The sequence below is a fragment of the Callithrix jacchus genome, chromosome 12, assembly GCF_049354715.1.
Source record: "Callithrix jacchus isolate 240 chromosome 12, calJac240_pri, whole genome shotgun sequence".
Classification (NCBI taxonomy): Eukaryota; Metazoa; Chordata; class Mammalia; order Primates; family Cebidae; genus Callithrix; species Callithrix jacchus.
In genome coordinates, this window is record NC_133513.1 from 30,827,797 (window position 1) to 30,851,017 (window position 23,221).

Below are 23,221 nucleotides of genomic sequence, written 5' to 3' on the forward strand. Positions count from 1 at the left end.
CAAAGTGTTAGTATTATAGATGTGAGCCACTGCACCCAGCCAGAGCAATCTTCAAGTCATGTAGCAGTAGTTTATATAGGTTTTCTAAAATTTAAGCAAGTACTGAATGGACTATAGTTATTATATGATTTTTAAAAATTTCAGTAGCTTTTAGAGTACAAGTGTTTTTCGGTTACCAGGATGAATTCTATAGTGGTGAATTCTGAGATTTTAGTGCACCTGTCATCAAAGCAGTATACACTGTACCCAATATATAATCTTCCGTGTCTTACCTCTTCCCAGACTCCCCTTTCCCGAGTCCTCAAAGTCCAGTATATCACTCTTGTCTCTGCATCCTCATAGCTTAACTACTAGTTATAAATGAAAACATATAATATTTAGTTTTCCATTCCTGAGTTACTTCAATAATGGCCTCCAGTTCCATCCAAGTTGCTTCAAAAGACATTATTTTGTTCCTTTTTATGGCTGAGTAGTACTCCATGTATGTATGTATGTGTATATATGTATGTATATGTGTATATACATATATAACGTTTTCTTTATCCACCCATTGGTCGTTGGGTACCACAGGTTGATTTCATATCTTTGCAGTTGTGAGTTGTGCTGCTATAAACATGCATGCTCATGTGTTTTTTATATAATGACTTATTTTCCTTTGGAAAAGAAGGGATGGGATTACTAAATCAAATGGGAGATCTGCTTTTAGCTCTTTAAGGAATTTCCATACTGTTTTCCATAGATGTTGGACTAATTTACCTTTCCACCAGCAATGTAGAAGTGTTCCCTTTTCACCGCATCCATGACAGATCTATCGTTTTTTGACTTCTTAGTTGTGGCCATTCTTGCAGAAGTAAGGTGGTATTTCACTGTGGAAACGAGCATTTCCCCAATGATTAGTGATGTTGAGAATTTTTTTATACATGTGTTGGCCATTTGTGTATTTTCTTTTGAGAACTGTCTATTTATATCCTTTGCTCACTTTTTGATGGGATGATTTGTTTTTTCCCTGCGGATTGGTTTGAGTTTCTCGTAGATTCTGGTTAGTAGTCCTTTGTCAGATGCATAGTTGGCAAATATTTTCTCACATTCTGTGTGTTGTCTGTTTACTCTGATGATTATCTCTTTCGCTGTGCTTTTTAGTTTAATTAAGTCCAATTTATTTATTTTGGGTTTTGTTGCATTTTGCTTTTGGGATCTTAGTCATGAATTCTTTGCCTAGGCCAATGTCCAGAAGAGTTTTCTCTTCTGGATACCCACACTCGCCACTTCTATTCAACACCAAAAAAAATTTTTTAGTAGAGATGGGGTTTCACCATGTTAACCAAGCTGGTTTCAAACTGTTGACCTCAAGTAATCTGCCTGCCTCAGCTTTCCAAAGTGCTGGGATTACAGGCATGAGCCACCATGCCCAGCCCTCTTTTCTCATGTTTAAATTGGGTTATTTTTTTCTCTGCTATTGAGTTCTTTATGTTATGGATATTAACCATTTATCAGTTATTTGGTTGGCAAATATTTTCTCCCAGTCTGTAGGTTGTCGCTTCACTCTGTTCATTCTTCCTTTCTTGTGCAGAACTTTTTAGTTTGATGCAATTCCATTTGCCTGTTTTTGCTTTTGTTGCTTGTGCTTTTAGGATCATAGAAAAAAATCATTGCCTAGACCAATGTCATGAAGCTTTCCCTCTAGGTTTTCTCCTAATAGTTTATGGTGTTAGATCTTACATTATCTTACATTTAAGCCTTTAATACACTTTTGATTTTTGTATTTGGTTTGAGATAAAGGCTCAGTTTTATTCTTCTGCCTGTGAATATCCAGTGTTCTTAACAACATTTCTTAAAAAGACTGTTCTTTCCCCATTGTATGCTCTTTGCGCCTTTGCTGAAAATTAGTTGATTGTAAATACATGGGTTTATTTCTGAGCTCTCTATTCTGTTCCATTGATTGATATCTCTGTTTTTATGCCAGTGTCATGCTGTTTTGCTGACCATATCTTTGTAGCGTATTTTGATGTCAGGTAGTGTGATACCTCTACCTTTGTTTGTTTATTCTTAAGCTTGTCTTGGCTATTTGAGGTCTGTTTGACTCTATAGATCACTTTGAGTAGTATGGACCTTAAAAAATATTCTTTCAATCCATGACATGGGATATCTTTCCATTGATTTTTGTCTTGTTTAACTTTCTTTCATCAATGTTTTATAGTTTTAGTGTGCATATTTTTCACCTTAGTTAAATTAACTCACTTTATTTTTTGATGCCATTGTAAATGGGATTAATTTTTTTCAGATAGTTTGTTGTTAGTGTATAGAAACACTACTAATTTTTGTATGTTGATTTTGTATTCTGCAACTTTACTAAATTTGTTTGTTAAGTTTTATAACTTTTTTGTAGAGTCTTTATAATAAGTTTTTTATTTATAAGATCATATCAGTTGCAAACAGGGACAATTTTTTTCTTTATTTCTGACTCATATGGATTTCATATCTTTTTCTTGCCCAATTGTTCTGGCTAGGACTTTCAATACTGTGTTGCATAGAAGTGGCGAGTGTGGGCATCCTTGCCTTGTTCTTAATTTTAGTGGTAAAATCAATTTTTCACCACTGAGTATGATGTTAACTAGAGGCTTTTTATTTATGTTCTTTATCATGTTGATGTAATTTTCCTGTATTTCTAGTTTGTTGAGGGTTTTTAATCATGAATGGCTATTCCTGTAGTCTGAATGTTTGTGTCCTCCCCAGGTTCATATGTTGAAGCCTAATTCCCTGTGTGATGGTATTTGTAGATGGGACCTTTGGAAGGTGCTTAGGTCATGAGGGTGTGGCCCTCATTAATAGGATTAGTGCCCTTAGACAAAGCAAAATGATGATTGCCTATGAACCAGAAAGTAGGCTCTCACCAGATGTTGAATCTGCTTGCCTTTAATCTTGGATGTCACAAGTCTCTGAAACCGTGAGAAATAAATTTCTATTGCTTATAACCCATCCAGTCTATGTAATTTGTTATACCAAATAAACTAAGACAGATATTGAATTTTATTAAATGCTTTCTTTTCTTATTGATATGATCATGTTATTTTTATTCCTTATTTTGTTAATGTGGTACATCACATTTATGATTTGCATATGTTGAGCCATCCTCGCATCCCAGGAATAAAGCCTACATGGTCATGGTGTATGATACTTTTGTGCTGTTGAATTCAGTTTGCTAGTATTTTATTTAGGATTTTGGATCTCTGTTCAACAGGGAAATTGGCATATAGTGATCTTGTCTCCTGGTGTGTTTGTTGGAATTTAGTGTCAGGATAGTGCTTGCCTCATACAGTAAATTTGGAAGTATTCCCTCCTCTTCAATTTTTTGGATGAGTTTGAGAAAAATTGGTATTAATTATTCTTTAAATGTTTGGTAGAATTTGCCTGAGAAACCATCAGGTCCTGGGCTTTTCTTTATTAGAAGGTCTTTGATTACTGATTCAATCTCCTTACTTGTTATAGATCTGTTTAAACTTTATATTTCCTTATGATTCAGGCTTGATAGGTGGTATGTTTCTAAGAATTTATCCATTCCTTCAAGGTTATCTAGTTTGTTAACATGTAATTGTTCATAGTGGTCTCTTATGATCCTTTTTATTTCTATGGCATCAGTTATAATGTATGTTCTTTCATTTATAATTTTACCTATCTGTTGCTTGTCAATTCTTTTTTTTTTTTTGAGACAGAGTCTCACTCTGTTGGCCAGGCTGGAGTGTAGTGCAGCCTCCTGAGTAGCTGGGATTACAGGCACATGCCACCACACCAGGGTGATTTTTGTATTTTCAGTAGAGACAGGGTTTCACCATGTTGTCCAGGCTGGTCTTGAGCTCCTGATCTCAGGGGATCCACCTGCCTCAGCCTCCCAAAGTGCTGGGATTACAGGCATGAGCTACCATACCCGGCCAAAGCTTACCAATTCTATCTTTTTGAAAAATTCACATAATTTCATTGATTTTTTTTTTCTCTATTTGACTTATTTTTCCCTAATCTTTATTATTTCCTTCCTTCTACTAATGTTAGGTTTAGTTTGTTCTTTTATTTCTCATTCCTTGAGGTGTAAAGTCAGGTTTTGTAACTGAAACCTTTCTTTTTGTTTTGAAGGTAGGTGTTTATCACTCTGAACTTTCGCTGCCTCTCATAAGTTTGGCATATTGCATTTGAGTTTTCACTTATCTCATGTTATTTTTCCAATTTCCTTTTAGATTTCTTTTTTATCCATTAGTTATTCAAGAGTGTATTATTTAATTATTACATATTTATGTATCTTCTAGTTTTCCTTCTGCTATTAATTTTTTTTTTGCTTAATATTTAAAATTTTATTTTATTTTATTTTATTTTATTTTTAATTTTTTATTGGATTTTAGGTTTTGGGGTACATGAGCAGAGCATGCAAGACAGTTGCGTAGGTACACACATGGCAGTGTGCTTTTCTTTCCTTCTCCCCTTCACCCACATTTGGCATTTCTCCCCAGGCTATCCCTCCCCACCTCCCCCTCCCACTGGCCCTCCCCTTTTCCCCCCACTAGACCCCAGTGTTTAGTACTCCCCTTTCTGTGTCCATGTGTTCTCATTTTTCATCACCTACCTATGAGTGAGAATATGCGGTGTTTCATTTTCTGTTCTTGTGTCAGTTTGCTGAGGATGATGTTCTCCAGATTCATCCATGTCCCTACAAATGACACAAACTCATCATTCCTGATTGCTGCATAATATTCCATGGTGTATATGTGCCACATTTTTCCAATCCAGTCTATTATCAATGGGCATTTGGGTTGATTCCAGGTCTTTGCTATTGTAAACAGTGCTGCAATGAACATTCGTGTACACGTGTCCTTATAGTAGAACGATTTATAGTCTTTTGGATATATACCCAGTAATGGGATTGCTGGGTCAAATGGAATTTCTATTTCTAAGGCCTTGAGGAATCGCCACACTGTCTTCCACAATGGTTGAACTAATTTACACTCCCACCAACAGTGTAAAAGTGTTCCTTTTTCTCCACATCCTCTCCATCATCTGTTGTCTCCAGATTTTTTAATGATCGCCATTCTAACTGGCGTGAGATGGTATCTCAATGTGGTTTTGATTTGCATCTCTCTGATGACCAGTGACGATGAGCATTTTTTCATATGATTGTTGGCCTTATATATGTCTTCTTTCGTAAAGTGTCTGTTCATATCCTTTGCCCACTTTTGAATGGGCTTGTTTGTTTTTTTCCTGTAAATCTGTTTGAGTTCTTTGTAAATTCTGGATATCAGCCCTTTGTCAGATGGGTAGACTGCGAAAATTTTTTCCCATTCTGTTGGTTGCCGATCCACTCTAGTGACTGTTTCTTTTGCCGTGCTAAAGCTGTGGAGTTTCATTAGGTCCCATTTGTCTATTTTGGCTTTTGTTGCCAATGCTTTTGGTGTTTTGTTCATGAAGTCCTTGCCTACTCCTATGTCCTGGATAGTTTTGCCTAGATTTCCTTCTAGGGTTTTTATGGTGCCAGGTTTTATGTTTAAGTCTTTAATCCATCTGGAGTGAATTTTAGTGTAAGGTTTCAGGAAGGGGTCCAGTTTCTGCTTTCTGCACATGGCTAGCCAGTTTTCCCAACACCATTTGTTAAACATGGAATCCTTTCCCCATTGCTTGTTTTTGTCAGGTTTATCAAAGATTGTATAGTTGTATGTATGTTGTGTTGCCTCCGGTGCCTCTGTTTTGTTCCATTGGTCTATATCTCTGTTTTGGTACCAGTACCATGCTGTTTTGATTACTGTAACCTTGTAGTATAGTTTGAAATCCGGTAGTGTGATGCCCCCCGCTGTGTTCTTTTTGCTTAGAATTGACTTGGCTATGCGGGCTCTCTTTTGGTTCCATATGAAGTTCATGGTGGTTTTTTCCAGTTCTGTGAAGAAAGTCAATGGTAGCTTGATGGGGATAGCATTGATTCTGTAAATTACTTTGGGCAGTATAGCCATTTTCACGATATTAATTCTTCCTAACCATGAACATGAAATGTTTCTCCATCTGTTTGTGTCCTCTCTGATTTCATTGAGCAGTGGTTTATAGTTCTCCTTGAAGAGGTCTCTTACGTTCCTTGTGAGTTGTATTCCAAGGTATTTTATTCTTTTTGTAGCAATTGTGAATGGCAGTTCATTCTTGATTTGGCTTTCTTTAAGTCTGTTATTGGTGTAGACGAATGCTTGTGATTTTTGCACATTGATTTTATATCCTGAGACTTTGCTGAAGTTGCTTATCAGTTTCAGGAGTTTTTGGGCAGAGGCAATGGGGTCTTCTAGGTATACTATCATGTCGTCTGCAAATAGAGACAATTTGGCTTCCACCTTTCCTATTTGAATACCCTTTATTTCTTTTTCTTGCCTGATTGCTGTGGCTAGAACTTCCAGTACTATATTGAATAGGAGTGGTGAAAGAGGGCATCCTTGTCTAGTGCCAGATTTCAAAGGGAATGCTTCCAGTTTTTGCCCATTCAGTATGATATTGGCTGTTGGTTTGTCATAAATAGCTTTTATTACTTTGAGATACGTTCCATCGATACCGAGTTTATTGAGGGTTTTTAGCATAAAGGGCTGTTGAATTTTGTCAAATGCCTTCTCTGCGTCAATTGAGATAATCATGTGGTTTTTGTTTTTGGTTCTGTTTATGTGGTGAATTACATTGATAGACTTGCGTATGTTGAACCAGCCTTGCATCCCCCGGATGAATCCTACTTGATCATGATGAATAAGTTTTTTGATTTGCTGTTGCAATCGGCTTGCCAATATTTTATTGAAGATTTTTGCATCTATGTTCATCATGGATATTGACCTGAAGTTTTCTTTTCTTGTTGGGTCTCTGCCAGGTTTTGGTATCAGAATGATGTTGGTCTCATAAAATGATTTGGGAAGGATTCCCTCTTTTTGGATTGTTTGAAATAGTTTTAGAAGGAATGGTACCAGCTCCTCCTTGTGTGTCTGGTAGAATTCGGCTGTGAACCCGTCTGGACCTGGGCTTTTTTTGTGTGGTAGGCTCTTAATTGCTGCCTCAACTTCAGACCTTGTTATTGGTCTATTCATAGTTTCAGCTTCCTCCTGGTTTAGGCTTGGGAGGACACATGCTATTAATTTTTGGTTTCATTCCATTGTGGTTGGAAAAGATTCTTGATATCATTTTAACCATTTAAAATTTGTTAGGACTTATTTTATGACCTAACATATGATCTGTCCTGAGGAATGGTCCGTGTGCACTTAAGAAGAATGTGTATTCTGCAGTAGTTGGCTTATGTATTTTGTATGTTTCTATTAAGTCCATTTGATCCATGGTGTTGTTCAAGTGTGCTATTTCTCTCTTGTTTTTTTGTCTAGTTGTTCTACTTGCTATTAAAAGTCTATTTCTCCCTTCTGTTCTGTCAGTATTTGCTTTATCTATTTAGATGTCTGATGGGTGTGTATAAAATTAATTCTTATAACTCCTGGTGAATTGGCCATTTCATCATTATATAATATCATTTGTTTCTTGACTTCAAGTCTATTTTGTCTAATATTAGCATGTCATCCTGCTCTCTTTTGGCTACCATTTTCATGGAATAGCATTTTCTACTCCTTTACTTTTAGCCTATGTGTCAGTAAATACAAAGTGAGTATCTTGTAGACAACATGTAATTGGATTTTGTATTTTTGTTCTGCCACTCTGTTTTGAGAGTTTTTGTTCACATTTAAAGTGATTATTGATAGAGAAGGATTTATTATTGCCATTTTATTGTTTTCTGTTTGTCATGTAGGTTTTTTGTCCCTCTTTTCTTCTCTTGCTGTCTTCCTTTGTGTTTTATTGTTGTTAATTCTTGTATTAATACGCTTTTATTCTGTTCTTTTTTTTTTTTTGAGATGGAGTCCCACTCTGTCACCCAGTCTACAGTATAATGGTGTAGTCTCAGTTCACTGCAACCTCTGACTCCAAGAGTCAAGGGATTTGCCTGCCTCAGCCTCCTGAGAAGCTGGGACTACAGGCATGCGCCACCACGCCTGGCTAATTTTTGTATTTTTAGTAGAGATGGAGATTCACTATGTTGCCCAGGCTGGTTTCAAACTCCTGACCTTGCGACCCGCCTACCTCAGCCTCCTAAAATGCTGGGATTATAGGCGTAAGCCACAGTGCCCAGCCCTCTCTTTTTAACTTCTAAAGATATTTTCTTTGTGGTTTCCACAAAATGTCATGGTCTGTTTTAAGCGGATAACCACTTAAATCACATGGACTCTATACTTTTATTCCCCACTACACGTTTTATGTTACTGATTCACAGTTTACAGTTATTTATATTGTGTAGCCATTAACATATTTTTAGCCATAGTTATTTTTCATATCTTTGTCTTACAACTTTTATACCAGAATTAAAAATGTTGAATTCACTGACATTAAGTATATGACAAAATCACTTTTAAAATTTCTTTTAAACTTATTATTTGCCTGCCATTTTTTCAGTGTTACTTTTGCACATACTTTAAAGAGCCAAAATAGTTCTAAAAAGCTCAATATAAAAAACGACGATTTCCACGTACACTATGATTTTGGCTTCATTTCCTTTGCTCTTGAGGGAACCACTTTCAGCTCTTTTAATTCTCCATCTGTTCAATTTACATAATAATAATTTTGCTACCTTTTGATTTTTGTTTTAGCACTGACTTCCCATGGTGAAAGGTGGAGATTGTTCTCTTTTTCAATTTTCCTTTTGCCACATGCTAGCACTCTTTTACCCCCTATTCACTCCTCCTGTTTATGTGATCATTTTGGTTAGATCAACATTGAGTGTTTGCATTATTCTGACTACATAAATAAAATTCACAGAGCCAAATAATATACTTTCACTTTTCCCTGTACTCAGGGAAATGCAGGTAATTAATAAAAACTTGGGGTTGGGTGTGGTGACTCACCTCTATAATCCCAGCACTTGGGAGGCTGAGAGGGGAGAATCACTTGATCCCAGGAGTTCAAGACCAGCCTGGGCCACAAAGTGAGACACCATTTCTATTTTAAAAGTTTTTTTTTTTTTTAAAGAAATTGTGGGTATCCTCTTGAGGCTGCTGTTTAAAGGTGAATAATTCCTTCCTAAGTTCTAAGCTGCCCTCATTCCTTGGTTAGTTGCAGGAGGTGATACTTGAGTAGAGCTTAGAGAAACTCTGTCTGCGTCACGCTGGGTGACTTGAGTTATACATCTTCCTATCCTTTCCTACCTCTCTCTCTCCACCTCTTTTGTACCCTCAGCGGATTGCAGGCTCCAAGCTCTCTCCGAGGCTCCAGTATTTTGGTCAGTCACTGAGTGGGGGCCAGGACCTCACAATGGATGGACTCGTGGACCTGACTGTGGGAGCGCAGGGGCACGTGCTGCTACTCAGGTGAGAATGCCTTTTGGAGCTGACCAGGCATTCTCCCTTGAAGGAACGTTTGTTGTCTGAAGGTCCCTGATGGTTTTCTGGTGTCCCTGCAGGTCCCAGCCAGTACTGAGAGTTGAGGCGACCATGGAGTTCAATCCCAGGGAAGTGGCAAGGAATGCATTTGAGTGTAATGATCCAGCAGCAGAAGGCAAGGAAGCTGGGGAGGTCAGAGTCTGCCTCCATGTCCACAAGAGCACACGGGATCGGCTAAGAGAAGGTGAGGCTTGGTGGGTGAGTCTCTAGAGGTTAAATGAAAGAGGATACGGATGGGTGGTACAACCCACTCTGCCCAGCCTTCTGGCTGTCCTGAACCAAGTTCTCACAGGCTCTGATGACCTTCTCCAAGCCTTACCAGAGTGAGCAGGCTATTGCCCTGCTGGGTGAGGGAGTCCAGCAGACCTCCCTAAAGAGTGAGCATGTGACACTTCCTTACTCCCTCAGTTCTTCAGAGAACTAAGGGCCTATGCCTGTGAACAAACCACATTTTTGTTTTTTAATAAATGAAGAGAAATTCTACTTGGGGAGATTGAGTTGATGAAGTTAAACACAGATTTATAAAGTATTCACATAGGCATTTTATCACCAGTGACTTCTTTCCTTGTTCCTATTCTCAAATTGTGCTTCGAGTGGGCGAATAGTAATGACAGTACTAGGAAGAATTGTATTCTCTCTCTCTCTCTCTCTTTTTATTTTTTTTGAGATGGAGTCTTGCTCTGTCACCCAGGCTGGAATGCAGTGGTGTGATCTCAGCTCACTGCAACCTCCACTTCCTGGGTTCAAGTGATTCTCCTGCCTCAGCCTCCCTAGTAACTGAGACTACAGGTGCCTGCCACCATGGCTGACTAATTTTTTGTATTTTTAGTAGAGATGAGGTTTCACCATGTTAGCCAAGATGGTTTTAATCTCCTGACCTCATGATCTGCCCACCTTGGCCTCCCAAAATGCTGGGATTTGTATCCTGTTTATAGGTAAAATTATTAACTGGGCATGATGACACATTCTTATAGTCCCAGCTACTTGAAAGGCTGAGGTGTGAGGATCACTTGAGCCCAGGAGGTCGAGAGCAGCCTGGGCAACATAGCAAGACCTATCACTAAAAGCATTTATGTTTCTAGGAGCAGTTTTCCCAGGCTGAGAAAATAACATTCCAGATATATGAGGGTAGCCAGCATGGCTAGAAATTAAGAGCAAAATGTTAGAGGGTAGGGAATTGAAGAGGCGGTACCCCCAAATCTACATAGAAATCCCCCTCAACTCTTTGGCTGACTTCTAAGCCATGAATGCCCAGGTCAGTACTCCAAGAAACCCAGTAGAAACAGCAACTGAAAAGCCAAAGAGCTAGTCAAAGAATTCAGCAGCTCCCCAGTTCTGGGAAGGCAGAGATTTGAGAGGCCTTGGTAAACACCTTGGTCTTTACATTGAGACAACTGACTAGCAACCAAGAGAAACAATAGACAATAGAAATAGACCCATATGTGATTCAGAAGTTAGAGTGATTGGATAGGAATTTTAAAAAGGTAACTATAATTAATATCTTCAAGAAAAAAGGGAAAGGATGAGAACTTCAGCAAAATCATGGAAACTCTAGCACCAAAAAACACAGTGACTGAAATGAAGAATTCAGTAAATAGATTTATAGCTGATTAGAAGCAGAACAGAGAAATGGTGAACAAGAAGACAAGTCATTTGAAAGTATCTGGATTAATATGCAGACAAAAAAAGAATCAAAAATACAGGAAAACATTATAAGAGATGTGTGGGATATGGTGAAAGGTCTAATAAATATGTAATTGGAATTACAGAAAGTGGTTGGGGGGAGGAGAGAGAGAAATAGAGAGAGAGAGAATAGAAAAGATGAAATAGGAAAAACAGAATAGGATGGATGCATTAGTTAAATAATTTTCCCAAACCGACTAGGCGTGGTGGCTCATGCCTGTAATCCCAGCATTTGGGGAGGCTGAATTGGGTGGATCAATTGAGGTCAGGAGTTCGAGACCAGCCTGACCAATATGGTGAAACCCTGTATTTACTAAAAGTACAAAATTAGCGGGTGTGGTGGTGAGCATCTGTAATCCCAGCTACTTGGGAGGCTGAGGCAGGAGAATCGCTTGAACCTAAGAGGTGGGGATTGCAGTGAGCTGAGATTGTGCCCTTGCACTCCAGCCTGGGTGACAAGAACTAAACTCCATCTCAAAAAAAATAAATAATAAAAAAGAATTTCCCTAAACTGATGAACAACATCAAGATTCTTTACAAAATCAAAGCAGGATAAATATAAAGGACATCATATCAATGTACATGATAATCAAACTGCTGAAGACCAAAGACAAAGATACAAAAATTTAAAGTAGCCAGAAAAATACAATCAATTTTTTCGTGAATAACAGAATAGCTGCCATTTACTGAACACTTATTGTGTGAAAGACACTGTGCTAAATACTTGGTAAGCACTATTTCATTTCCTTTTTACCATTGGGAGGGTATTATTATCTTTATTATCCTCTCTAAAAATAAAGAATGGAGGCCAGGTGTGGTGGCTCACACCTGTTATCTCAGCACTTTAGGAGGCCGAGGCAGGTGTATTACCTTCGAAACCAGCCTGGCTAACATGATGAAACCCCATCTCTACTAAAAATATAAAAATTAGTGGAGTGTGGTGGTGTGCACCTGTAATCTCAGCTACTTGTGAGGCCGAGACAGGAGAATCTCTTGAACCTGGGAGGCGGAGGTTGCAGCAAGCCGAGATTGCACCACTGCACTCCAGCATGGGTGACAGAGTGAGATTGTGTCTCAGAAAAGAAAATAAAAAATAAAAAGTAAGGAAGGAACAAAGGTAAGAAGGAAAGAAAGGGAGGAAGGAAGGAAAAGAAGGAAAGCGAGGAAGGGAGGAAGGAAGAAAGGAAAGAAAGATGAAAGAATGAAAAAGAAAGAAAGAAGAAAGGAAGGAAAGAAGGAAGGATGAAAGGAAAGAAGGCTACTCAGAGAGGTCACATAACGCACCCCAAGTCACACAGTTGAGGAACAGAGGAGCTGAGCCTCGAGCTCCCATCTGCCAGGCTCTGAAGCGCAGGCCCCTCACTGCTGTGCCACCCTGCCTCTTCAGGGCAGATCCAGAGTGTTGTGACTTATGATCTGGCTCTGGACTCCAGCCGAAAAAATTCCCGAGCCATCTTCGATGAGACAAAGAACAGCACACGCAGACAGACACAGACCTTAGGGCTGACCCAGACTTGTAAGACTCTGAAGCTACAGTTGCTGGTGAGCAGGCGAGTGGCCAGACCCTTGGGTCCTCCATGGATGGGGCGGGCTTGAGGAGCTAAGGAGGGCAGATCTGCAAATCCTGGCTATCTCTTAGAATTGCATCGAGGACATAGTGAGCCCCGTCATGCTGCGCTTGAACTTCTCTCTGGTGGGGACGCCCTTGTCTGCCTTTGGGAACCTTCGGCCAGTGCTAGCTGCGGAGGCTCGGAGAGTCTTCACAGCCTCGGTGAGTACGGGTCTGGGGCCCTGCAGGGCTGTGGAAGAGACCAGAGGCCAAGGTGGCTGAAACTCATTTTATTTGATCGCACCTAATTTTATGTCAAAGTTTGATTTTTTTGTTTAATTTCACCATATTTGGTTGTTTCCTTTCCTTTCATTTGATCATATTCTATTTTTTTTTAAAGTTTCCCTTTGAGAAGAATTGTGGCAATGACAGCATCTGCCAGGACGACCTCAGCATCACCTTCAGTTTCATGGGGTGAGTTTCCATTCCTCCTCGCCGCCTCCAGAGGAGGATCCATACCACAACGCGCTCTGTTCTCCTCCTGGCCCCCAAGGGAGCTGGGTGTTCCTGGGCCATGAGGTCTTGTGTGGCTGTTCCTTACTGTCATCTTTTGTCTAGTGCCTGCGTCTCTGTTTTGCCGGAGCAGGCTTGCCACAGGGAAGCCCCTAGCTCCCCCCATCCTGTCTTCTTCCTCCCACAGCCTGGACTACCTCGTGGTGGGTGGCCCCCGGGAGTTCAACGTGACAGTGACTGTGAGAAACGACGGCGAGGACTCCTACAGGACGCAGGCCACCTTCTTCTTCCCGCCTGGCCTGTCCTACCGGGTGTCCAGATCCCAGGTAGCCACATACTTCTTAGGCTCCATCTGACCTTTGCTTCCCTGTCTTATGGCTGGAGGTGGACATGACCATCTTTGCCTCCCTCACCTTCCAGAACCAGCGCTCACAGCGACCCTGGCGCCTGGACTGTGAGTTGCCTTCCTCCACCGAAGTGTCTGGACCCTTGAAGAGCACCAGCTGCAGCATAAACCACCCCATCTTCCCGGAAAACTCAGAGGTCAGAACTCCTGGCTCCTCTCTTTTTCTCTTTGGCTTTCTTTGGGGATTCTTTTCTTCTTTTCTTTAGTAGTGCTTCCTTTTTGTACAAAACAGCTTTATTGAGATATAATTCACATACCATACAATTCACCTATTTAAAGTGTACATTTCAGGCCAGACACAGTGGCTCATGCCTGTAATCCTAGCACTTTAGGAGGCTGAGGCAGGAGGATTGCTTGAGCCCAAGAGTTTGAAACCAGCCTGGGTAATGTGGTGAAATCCTGTCTCTACAAAAAAATGTGAAAATTAGCTGGGCATGGTGGTGTGTGCCTGTAGTCCCTGTAGTCCCAGCTACTTGGGAGGCTGGGGTGGGAGGATTGTCTGAGCCTGGGAGGTTGAGGCTGCAGTGAGCTATGATCACACCACTGCACTCTAGCCTGGGTGACAGAGTGAGACTCTGTCTCAAAAAGTAAAAACAGGCTGGGGGCAGTGGCTCGTGCCTGTAATCCCCGCACTTTGGGAGGCTGAGGCGGGTGGATCACCTGAAGTCAGGAGTTCAAGACCAGCCTGGCCAACACAGTTAAACCCTGCCACTACTAAAAATAAAAAAATTAGCTGGGCATGGTGGTGTGCACCTGTAGTCTCAGCTACTCAGGAGGCTGAGGCAGGAGAATTGCTTGAACCTGGGAGACTGTCGCAGTGAGCTGAGATCGTGCCACTGCACTCCAGCCTGGGAGACAGAGCGAGACTCTGTCTCAGAAAAAAAAAGTGTACAGTTCAGTGGCTTTCAGTGAATTCACACAGTCTTGCATCCATTATCACGATCAATATTGGAACATCTTCATTACCCCACAAAGAGCCTCTGTCCTGTTGGCCCTCAGCCCCAATCCTCCCATCTCCCAAGCCCTAGGCCACCACTCATCTACTTTGTGACTATAGATTGGCCTTTTCTGGACATCTTATATAAATGAAATCGTCCCGTATGTGATCCTTTCGCTTAGCATAATATTAAGTAAGGACTTAGCAAGGATCATTCACGCCTTAGCACGTGTCAGTACCTCACTGATTTCTTTTTCCTTAAATTAAAAAAAAAATTTAATATTTTTTGAGATGGAGTCTCACTCTGTCGCCTGGGCTGGAGTGCAATGGTACAATCTCAGCTCATTGCAACCTCTGCCTCCCGGATTTAAGTATTCTCATGCCTTACCCTCCTGTGTAGCTGGGATTACAGGCACCCACCACCACGCCCAGCTAATTTTTATATTTTTAGTAGAGACAGGGATTCCCCATGTTGGCCAGGATGGTCTCAAACTCCCGACCTTAGGTGATCCACCTGCCTCGGCCTCCCAAAGTGCTGGGATTACAGGCATGAGCCACTGCACCCGGCCTTCATTGCTTTTTATTTGGTGAACAATATTCTGTTGTATGGATGGGCCACATTTCAATTCATGTCTCCATTCATCAGATGACGGGCATTTGGGTTATTTCTTCTCTTTTATTTCTATCATTGTCTCTCTTTTTTCCCACTCCAGGTCACCTTCAATATCACGTTTGATGTGGACACTAAGGCTTCCCTTGGAAACAAGCTGCTCCTCAAGGCCAACGTGACCAGGTGCTCTGTGCCCAGCTTTCACAGGCAGCCGCCCGTCTGAGGCCCCAGCCCCTGGCCCAGGGTGGGCCTTTGCCCCCTGCCCGCTGGTTTTCCCTTTGACTCATTCGTTCACTCAGCAAACTCACTGAGCACCCACCATGTGCGAGGTCTTGTGCTGAGTGCCTTCCTGGAGATGATAATTTAGTGGCAAAGACGGATAAGAAAACTAGCTGTAAATCTTGCATCTGAAATCCAGTATGAGATGCAAATTAGATGGGGGATGGCCAGTGTTCTTGGGAGTTTGGTGTTCAGAGAAGATTCCTAAAGAAAATATATTTAGGGGGCCAGGCGTGATGGCTCATGTAATCCCAGCACTTTGGGAGGGTGAGGCGGGCAGATCACGAGGTCAGGAGTTTAAGACCATCCTGGCCAACATGGTGAAACCCTGTCTCTATTAAAAAATGCAAAAAACTAGCCAGGCGTGGTGGTGTGTGCCTGTAGTTTCAGCTACTCAGGAGTCTGAGGCAGGGGATTCACTTAAATCTGGGAGGCGGAGGTTGCAGTGAGTGAGCTGAGATCGCACCACTGCACTCCAGCCTGGTGACAGAGCAAGACTCCATCTCAAAAAAAAAAAAAAAGAAAAGAAAATATATTTAGGAGCTGGGCATGGTGGCTCATGCCTGTAATCCTAGCACTTTGGGAGGCTGAGGCAAAAGGATTGCTCAAACCCAGGAGTTTTAGTTCAGCCTGGGCAACATATCAAGATGCTGTTTCCACAAAACATACAAAAATTAGCCAGGCATGGTGGTGCATGCCTGTAGTCCCATCTACTCAGGAAGCTGAAGCATGAGAATTGCTTGAGCCTGGAAGGTTGAGGCTGCAGTGAGCTGAGATTGTGCCACTGCACTCCAGCCTGGGTGAGAGAGTGAGACACTCTCTCACAAAAAAAAAAAGAAAAAAAAAGAAATCCCAGCACTTTGGGAGGCCGAGGCAGGTAGATCAAGAAGAGATCGAGACCACAAGGTCAAGAGATCGAGACTATCCTGGTCAACAAGGTGAAACCCCGTCTCTACTAAAAACACAAAAATTAGCTGGGCATGGTGGTGCACGCCTGTAGTCCCAGCTACTTGGGAGGCTGCAGCAGGATAATTGCTTGAACCCAGAAGGCAGAGGTTGCGGTGAGCCGAGATCGTGCCATTGCACTCCAGTCTGGGTCACAACAGTGAAACTCCGTCTCAAAAAAAAAAAAAGAAAGAAAGAAAATGTAAGCAAAGCCATGGACTGAGGGTGGGTATGAAGACAGAAGGCAGGAAGCACATGCCAGGGATGGGAAGATCAGGGTGTGAGTAAGCATGGCCTCAGCATAAAATGCAGGGTTGAAGGAGTTGGTGGTGGTTAGATACAGGCCATGTCCCAAAATGACTGATGGGTGTTGTTAGGGATTTGCAGTTTCGCCTCTGAGAATGACATAATCATATTTGCAGGTTAGAATGATCACTCTTCAGGAGGGCTGGCGATTGGGGTGGGAGCAGGTGTGAATTCAGGGGACCAGTTAGAAGAAGGCAGCTGCCGACATCCAGGTGGAGAGGGATGGGCCTGGGCTAAGCGGGGGCAGGAGTTGGAGAGCAGTGGGATTTCAGATGCAGAGATAACAGGATTTGGTGGCTGATGGGAGGCAGGGAGTGAGGGAGAGGGAGGAGGAAAGGCCAACTGTCAGTTCTTAAGAGCTGGCTGGAGTTCTCTCTTTCCCTCCAGTGAGAACAACATGTCCAGAACCAACAAAACTGAATTCCAGCTGGAGCTGCCAGTGAAATATGCTGTCTACATGGTGGTCACCAGGTGATGGCTTCCAGGACTTTAGCTGAGCCTCTACTTAAGGGCTGGACGCGGCTGATCACGTATTTGTGTGCATGCATCTGTGCATACTTGTGTGTGAGTGTGTCTGAGGATCTATGTGTATGTATGTATGTGTGCATTTGTGGATGTGTGTGAGCATGAGAATCTATGTGTATATGTGTGCATGGGTGTGTATTTGTGTGTGTGTGTCTGAGGATCTATGTGCATATGTACATGTGTGCATGGGTGTGTATTTGTGTGTGTGTCTGAGGATCTGTGTGCATGTGTACATGTGTGCCTGTGTGTATGTGTGCATGGGTGTGTATTTGTGTGTGTGTGAGTCTGTGTGTATGTGTGCATAGGTGTGTGTGCATTGTGTGTGTGTAGGTGTGTATTTGTGCATTGCGTATGTGTGCATGGGTGTATATTTGTGTGTGTCTGAGGATCTATGTGTATGTGTACATGTGTGCATGGGTGTGTATTTGTGTGTGAGTGTGTCTGAGAGTGTGTGTGCATAGTGTGTGCATAGGTGTGTATTTGTGCATTGTATATGTGTGCATGGGTGTGTATTTGTCCGTGTGTGTGCCTGAGGGTGTGTGCATGTGCGTATGTGTGCATAGGTGTGCTTTTGTGCATGTGAGTGTGAGTGGCCCAAATAGGCGTGCCCTGTGTATCCAGCATGCACTGCTTCCCCCATTCCCCTACACCCCACCCCACCTCCACCCCCCAGGTCTGCATACCCATCAACCTTGTGCCCGTTTTCTCATACACACTTAGCCTGAGACACTCTCCGACCTCCTGTCCCTTCTTTCTCCCTTCAGCCATGAGGTCTCCACCAAATATCTCAACTTCACAGCCTCAGAGAATACCAGTCGAGTCATGCAGCATCAATATCAGGTGGGGAGCTGGGATGTCTGGGTCCCAGCTGGGAAGGAAAATCTATGTGTAGAAAATGCAGAAACAGGGCCAGGCACAGTGGTTCACGCCTGTAATCCCAGCATTTTGGGAGCCTGAGGCAGGCGGATCACAAGGTCAGGAGTTCAAGACCAGCTTGACCAATATGGTGAAACCCCCTCTCTACTAAAAATACAAAAATTATCTGGGCATGGTGGTGCATGCCTGTAATCCCAGCTACTCGGGAGGCTGAGGCAGGAGAATCACTTGAACCTAGGAGGCAGAGGTGGCAGTGAGCCAAGATCGCACCACTGCACTCCAGCCGGGGCAATAGAGTGAGACTCTGTCTCAAAAAAGAAAGAAAGAAAATAAAAGAAAATGCAGAAACAGGAATGGGAAATGTGTGTAAAGCACCTGTGGTGCGCCAGGCTTGGTTCCACGCTGCTATCGCTCAGTATACACGCATGCAAGGACGTATGTGACATGCATGCACGTAATTATCTTGTGTTACCTTTGTAACGACTCTGTGGGGCACTGTCATGATCCCTAGTTTACAGATGAAGAAACTGAGGCTCAGAGAGGTTTACAGAACACTATTGAGGTCTCCCACCAAGTGAGTAGGAGAGCCAGGACTGGAGACCAGGCTGTGTGGCACTCGAATGTGTGTTAGGCGTACACTCCACTCTCTTTTTTTTTTGAGACGGAGTTTCACTCTTCTTATCCAGGCTGGAGTGCAATGGTGTGATCTCGGCTCACCGCAACCTCCGCCTCCCGGGTTCAGGCAATTCTCCTGCCTCAGCCTCCTGAGGAGCTGGGATTACAGGCATGCGCCACCATGCCCAGCTAATTTTTTGTATTTTTAGTTGAAACGGGGTTTCACCATGTTGACCAGGATGGTCACGAGTTCTTGACCTCGTGATCTACCCGCCTCAACCTCCCAAACACTCCACTCTCTTAAACAGGAAAGGGCAGGACGCCTGGGCCTGTGGCCTGCCCCGGGGGGAGGGGAGGCTGATTCTCCAGGCTGGTAGGGGAGGAAGGCAGAGCCCTGACCTTGCCCTCCTGGTGCAGGTCAGCAACCTGGGGCAAAGGACCCTCCCCATCAGCCTGGTGTTCTTGGTGCCCGTCCGGCTGAACCAGGCGATCATATGGGACCACCCCCAGGTCACCTTCTCCGAGGTGAGTGGAGCAGGGCCCTGCGCCTTCCTTACACCTCTGTTTCCACCCTTGGGTTTGGAGCCACTCCGCCCCTCTCCCGGACTCAGGGCATCTCACCTCCTGGCCGACCGGCCCCGGGCTCCTTCATCTCTGTCCCTTAGTGCCAGTGCCTCTCTTTCTTCAGAACCTCTCGAGTACGTGCCACACCAAGGAGAGCTTGCCCCCTCACTCCGACTTTGTGGCTGAGCTTCGGAAGGCCCCCGTGGTGGTGAGAAGCTAAGTCAGCCCCAGGGCCACGTGGAGACGCAGCGCGGTTCCCTCCTGGAGCCTATCTGGTCTCTGAACAACGGGGAAGGGTCTTCTCTACCTTCTGCTTCGTTACCATCCCCTCCCCTCCTGTGTTCCGCAGAACTGCTCCATCGCTGTCTGCCAGAGAATCCAGTGTGACATCCCGTTCTTTGGCATCCAGGAAGAATTCAACGCCACCCTCAAAGGCAACCTCTCATTTGATTGGTACATCAAGGTGTGTGGGGTCCTGAGGCCTCGCGGGGCACAGGCGTGGCGCCCAGGGCCCAGGTGCAGCGCCGACCCGCTCTCTTCCGCAGACCTCGCATAACCACCTCCTGGTTGTGAGCACAGCTGAGATCTTGTTTAACAATTCCGTGTTCACCCTGCTGCCGGGACAGGAGGCGTTTGTGAGGGCCCAGGTACCTGTCTTGAGCGCTGAGGAACTATTGGGGGGTGGGGGCTGGGCTTGTGACGATCTCTGGGGGAGGGGAGAAAGATGCAAAGAAAGAGAGAGACAGACAGTGTCAGAGAGATAGACATAAAGCAAGACAGAGAGAGAGAGAGAGAGAGAGAGAGGAGAGAGATACATAAAGAGAAGGAGAGAGCCAGGAGCGGTGGCTCACGCCTGTAATCCCAGCACTTTGGGAGGCCGAGGCGGGTGGATCACGAGGTCAGGAGTTCGAGACTAGCCTGCTGGGCGTGGTGGCGGGCACCAGTAATCCCAGCTACTCGGAGGCTGAGACAGGAGAGTCGCTTGAACGCGGGAGACGGAGGTTGCAGTGAGCCGAGACTGCGCCATTGCTCCAGCCAGGGCAACAGGGCAAGACTCGATCTCAAAAAAAAAAAAAAAAAAAAAAAAAAAAGAGAGAGAGAGACAGAGATACAGAGCGAGACAGAGACAGTGAGAGATGGAGCTAGAGAGACCGAGTCAGAAAGAGAAGAGATAGTGAGAGAGAGACACTGATAGGGAGGACGGAGAAACAGGGAGGAGGAAGAGGAGGTGGAGAGGTGGGAGAGGAGGAGTGAGGGCTGGGGTTCTGGGGGACTTGAGGCGTTTCCCACTTGATTCAGGGGTGCACATGGTGTGAATGGGGAGCCCCCAGAAACCCGGAGTCGTCTCCCCTGACGTCCCTCCTTGCTCCTCTTCCTCCCCCAGACGGAGACCAAAGTGGAACCTTTCGAGGTCCCCAACCCGGTGCCGCTCATCGTGGGCAGCTCTGTGGGGGGGCTGGTGCTCCTGGCCCTCATCACTGCTGCGCTGTACAAGGTACTCCCTGCCGTTCCTCCGCCCTCTCCCTTCCTCCTCCCGTGCCTCGCGCTGCAGCTCCATGCCTCCGTTTCCTTGACGGGGCTGCTAGCGGTGTGGCAGGGGCGAGTCCGAGAGCCTCTCTGCGCCTCAGTCTCTTCAGCCGTAAATGGGGGAGGGGGCGCACGCACGTAGGGAGGGTGGCCTGGTTCAAGAGCAGGTGCGCTGAGAGCGCCCCAGGCACAGGCTCCACCAAACGCTGAGTCGCCTTTCTTGTAGTAGTTTCTATTTCCCTCCAGGCTCCGATGCGGGTGTCACTCCCCTCCCGCCCCGCCCTCCCGGGTCCCTTCCGTCTCTGCCCCGCGCTCTGGGGCCGGTGGTGCCCCCGACTCCCCGGTTTGCGGATCCACCTGCTCCCTGGCTTCCGTGGCCCTTACTGCCCTCCTCTGCCCCGCAGCTCGGCTTCTTCAAGCGGCAGTACAAGGACATGATGAGTGAAGGGGGTCCCCCGGGGGCCGCACCCCAGTAGCGGCTCCTTCCCCATCGAGCCGCCTCTCCGTGGCCAGCCGGACTCTGCCAGCCTGCTGGATACACCGGACGGCGACGGCTCCCCCGGACAGGACTGGCTTGGGCTTCCATTTGTGTGTGTGCAAGTGTGTGTGAATGTGTGAGCGAGGGTGTACAAATGTGTGCACGTGTGCGTGCAAGAGTGAGCAAGTGTGCACGCCTATGCCTGTTTCAGTGTGTGCGTGTATGTGCGCGCATGCGAGTGTATGCGTGTATGTGAATGTGCGTTTGTAAGGTGTACAAGTGTGAATGTGTGTGTGCATGTGTGTGCTCGGGTGCATGTGGCTTGCATGTGTGATTCAGATGTCTCTTGGCATGTGGGTAAGGTGCCGGCAGTGCAGCCTCTTGGGCAGAGGGGAACTGCCTGGGCTTCCTTGTGAGTGGATGAAGCCACTGCTGGGTTTTCCTCCGGGAGAGGGGACAGTCACTCCTGTGGGTGAACACCGCGGGAAATGCAGCAGCTCCTCCTCATTGAAGGAAGTGGGACTTCCCTTCGCAGGAGAGCCTGTGCAGCCTGGATGGAGACTCCATAGAAGCAGTGGGTGGAACCAGGAACCTCACCAAACCCACTCCACGGCGGCGCTGATGCCCAGTAAAGATGCCCACTGAGGAACAATGAATCTTCCTTTATGGATTCATTTATTATTTCACTGTAACTTTAATTTTTTGAATGGCTAAGCCTGTCTACGGTACAAAAATCAGAAGATATTCAAGAGCGTACAGTGAAAAGTCTCCCTTCCCAGTTATTCAAGTCACCTCCTTAAAGTAGTCAAGATGTGTTTTGAGGTTTCCTTCAGATGATTGCAGGCGATAGGCAAATGTACACATGTGCACACACACCACACATACACACCCACAAGCTTTTTTACACAATTGGTAGCATACTTCATACTGTTCTGTATCTTGCTTTTTTCCACCAATGTTTCTCAGACATGGGTTCATATTAAGACATAAGCTACTTTTTCACTCTTTTATACTGCTGCATAGTATTCCATTGTGTGGGCATACCCTAATGTATTTCACCAGTTTTCTTTTGATATATTATTTTCAATCTCTTGTTTGCATCAATGCTCAGTTAATAAATCTATGCCATTTTTGCATACATGTAAGGATAATTTTAGGATCTATTCCTGAAAGTTTGGGTTCTCCCAGAAGCACACCCAAGAATTTGAGTGAAACAAGTATATTTAAGAGGTGGGAGGCCAGGCACGGCAGTTTACACCTGTAATCTCAGCGTTTTGGGAGGTGGAGGTGGGAGGATTGCTTGAGCTCAGGAGTTCGAGACTAGCCTGGGCAACATATTGCGACCCTGTCTCTATAAAAAAAAATTTAAAAAGTAGCCAGGCATGGTGGTGTGCATCTGTAGTCCCAGCTACTTGGGAGGCTGAGGCAGGAGGCTTACTTGAGCCCAGGAGGTCTAGACTGCAGTGAGCCATGATTGTACCACTGCACTCCAGCCTGAGTGACAGAGTGAGATCCTGTCTCAAAAATAAACAAAATAATAACATAAAATAAAGGCCAGGTATGGTGGCTCATGCCTGTAACCCCAGCACTTCAGGAGGCCAAGGCAGGTGAATCACTTGAGGTCAGGAGTTCGGGACCAGCCTGTCCAACATGGTGAAACCTTATCTCTACTAAAAATACAAAAATTAGCCAGGTGTGGTGGCATGTGCCTGTAATCCCAGCTACTTGGGAGGCTGAGGCAGGAGAATTGCTTGAACCCGGAGGGAGAGGTTGCAGTGAGTTGAGATCGAACCACTGCCCTCCAGCCTGGGCAACAGAGTGAGACTCCACCTCAAAAATAAATAAATAAATAAATAAATAAATAAATAAATAATAATTTTTGTCTAAAAACATGTCATCAGTTTCATATGCTTTAACCTAATATCGTAACAGTTAAATAAC

The 23,221-nt window shown here is 44.4% G+C and overlaps 1 protein-coding gene across 6 annotated transcripts in view; it reads left to right on the top strand.

The window, feature by feature from the left end:
* The window catches only part of ITGAM (integrin subunit alpha M), a 58,506-nt gene extending 36,086 nt beyond the window's left edge, over window positions 1-22,420 (top strand). For 4 of the 6 annotated variants that reach the window (XM_035267474.2, XM_035267475.2, XM_035267479.3 and 1 more), the window contains 16 exons: window positions 9,265-9,395; window positions 9,488-9,651; window positions 12,538-12,692; window positions 12,790-12,921; window positions 13,100-13,173; window positions 13,400-13,538; window positions 13,633-13,755; window positions 15,269-15,348; window positions 17,083-17,166; window positions 17,985-18,060; window positions 19,129-19,236; window positions 19,400-19,483; window positions 19,625-19,738; window positions 19,821-19,922; window positions 20,660-20,770; window positions 21,207-22,420. In XM_035267474.2, the coding sequence (XP_035123365.1) occupies window positions 9,265-9,395; window positions 9,488-9,651; window positions 12,538-12,692; window positions 12,790-12,921; window positions 13,100-13,173; window positions 13,400-13,538; window positions 13,633-13,755; window positions 15,269-15,348; window positions 17,083-17,166; window positions 17,985-18,060; window positions 19,129-19,236; window positions 19,400-19,483; window positions 19,625-19,738; window positions 19,821-19,922; window positions 20,660-20,770; window positions 21,207-21,278 (1,749 nt within the window). In that variant the 3' untranslated portion in view covers window positions 21,279-22,420. The remainder of the gene's footprint in view (window positions 1-9,264; window positions 9,396-9,487; window positions 9,652-12,537; window positions 12,693-12,789; window positions 12,922-13,099; window positions 13,174-13,399; window positions 13,539-13,632; window positions 13,756-15,268; window positions 15,349-17,082; window positions 17,167-17,984; window positions 18,061-19,128; window positions 19,237-19,399; window positions 19,484-19,624; window positions 19,739-19,820; window positions 19,923-20,659; window positions 20,771-21,206) is intronic. The other 2 variants (XM_035267477.2, XM_078345184.1) reach the window with 1 other exon arrangement.
* The last annotated feature ends 801 nt before the right edge of the window (window positions 22,421-23,221 follow it).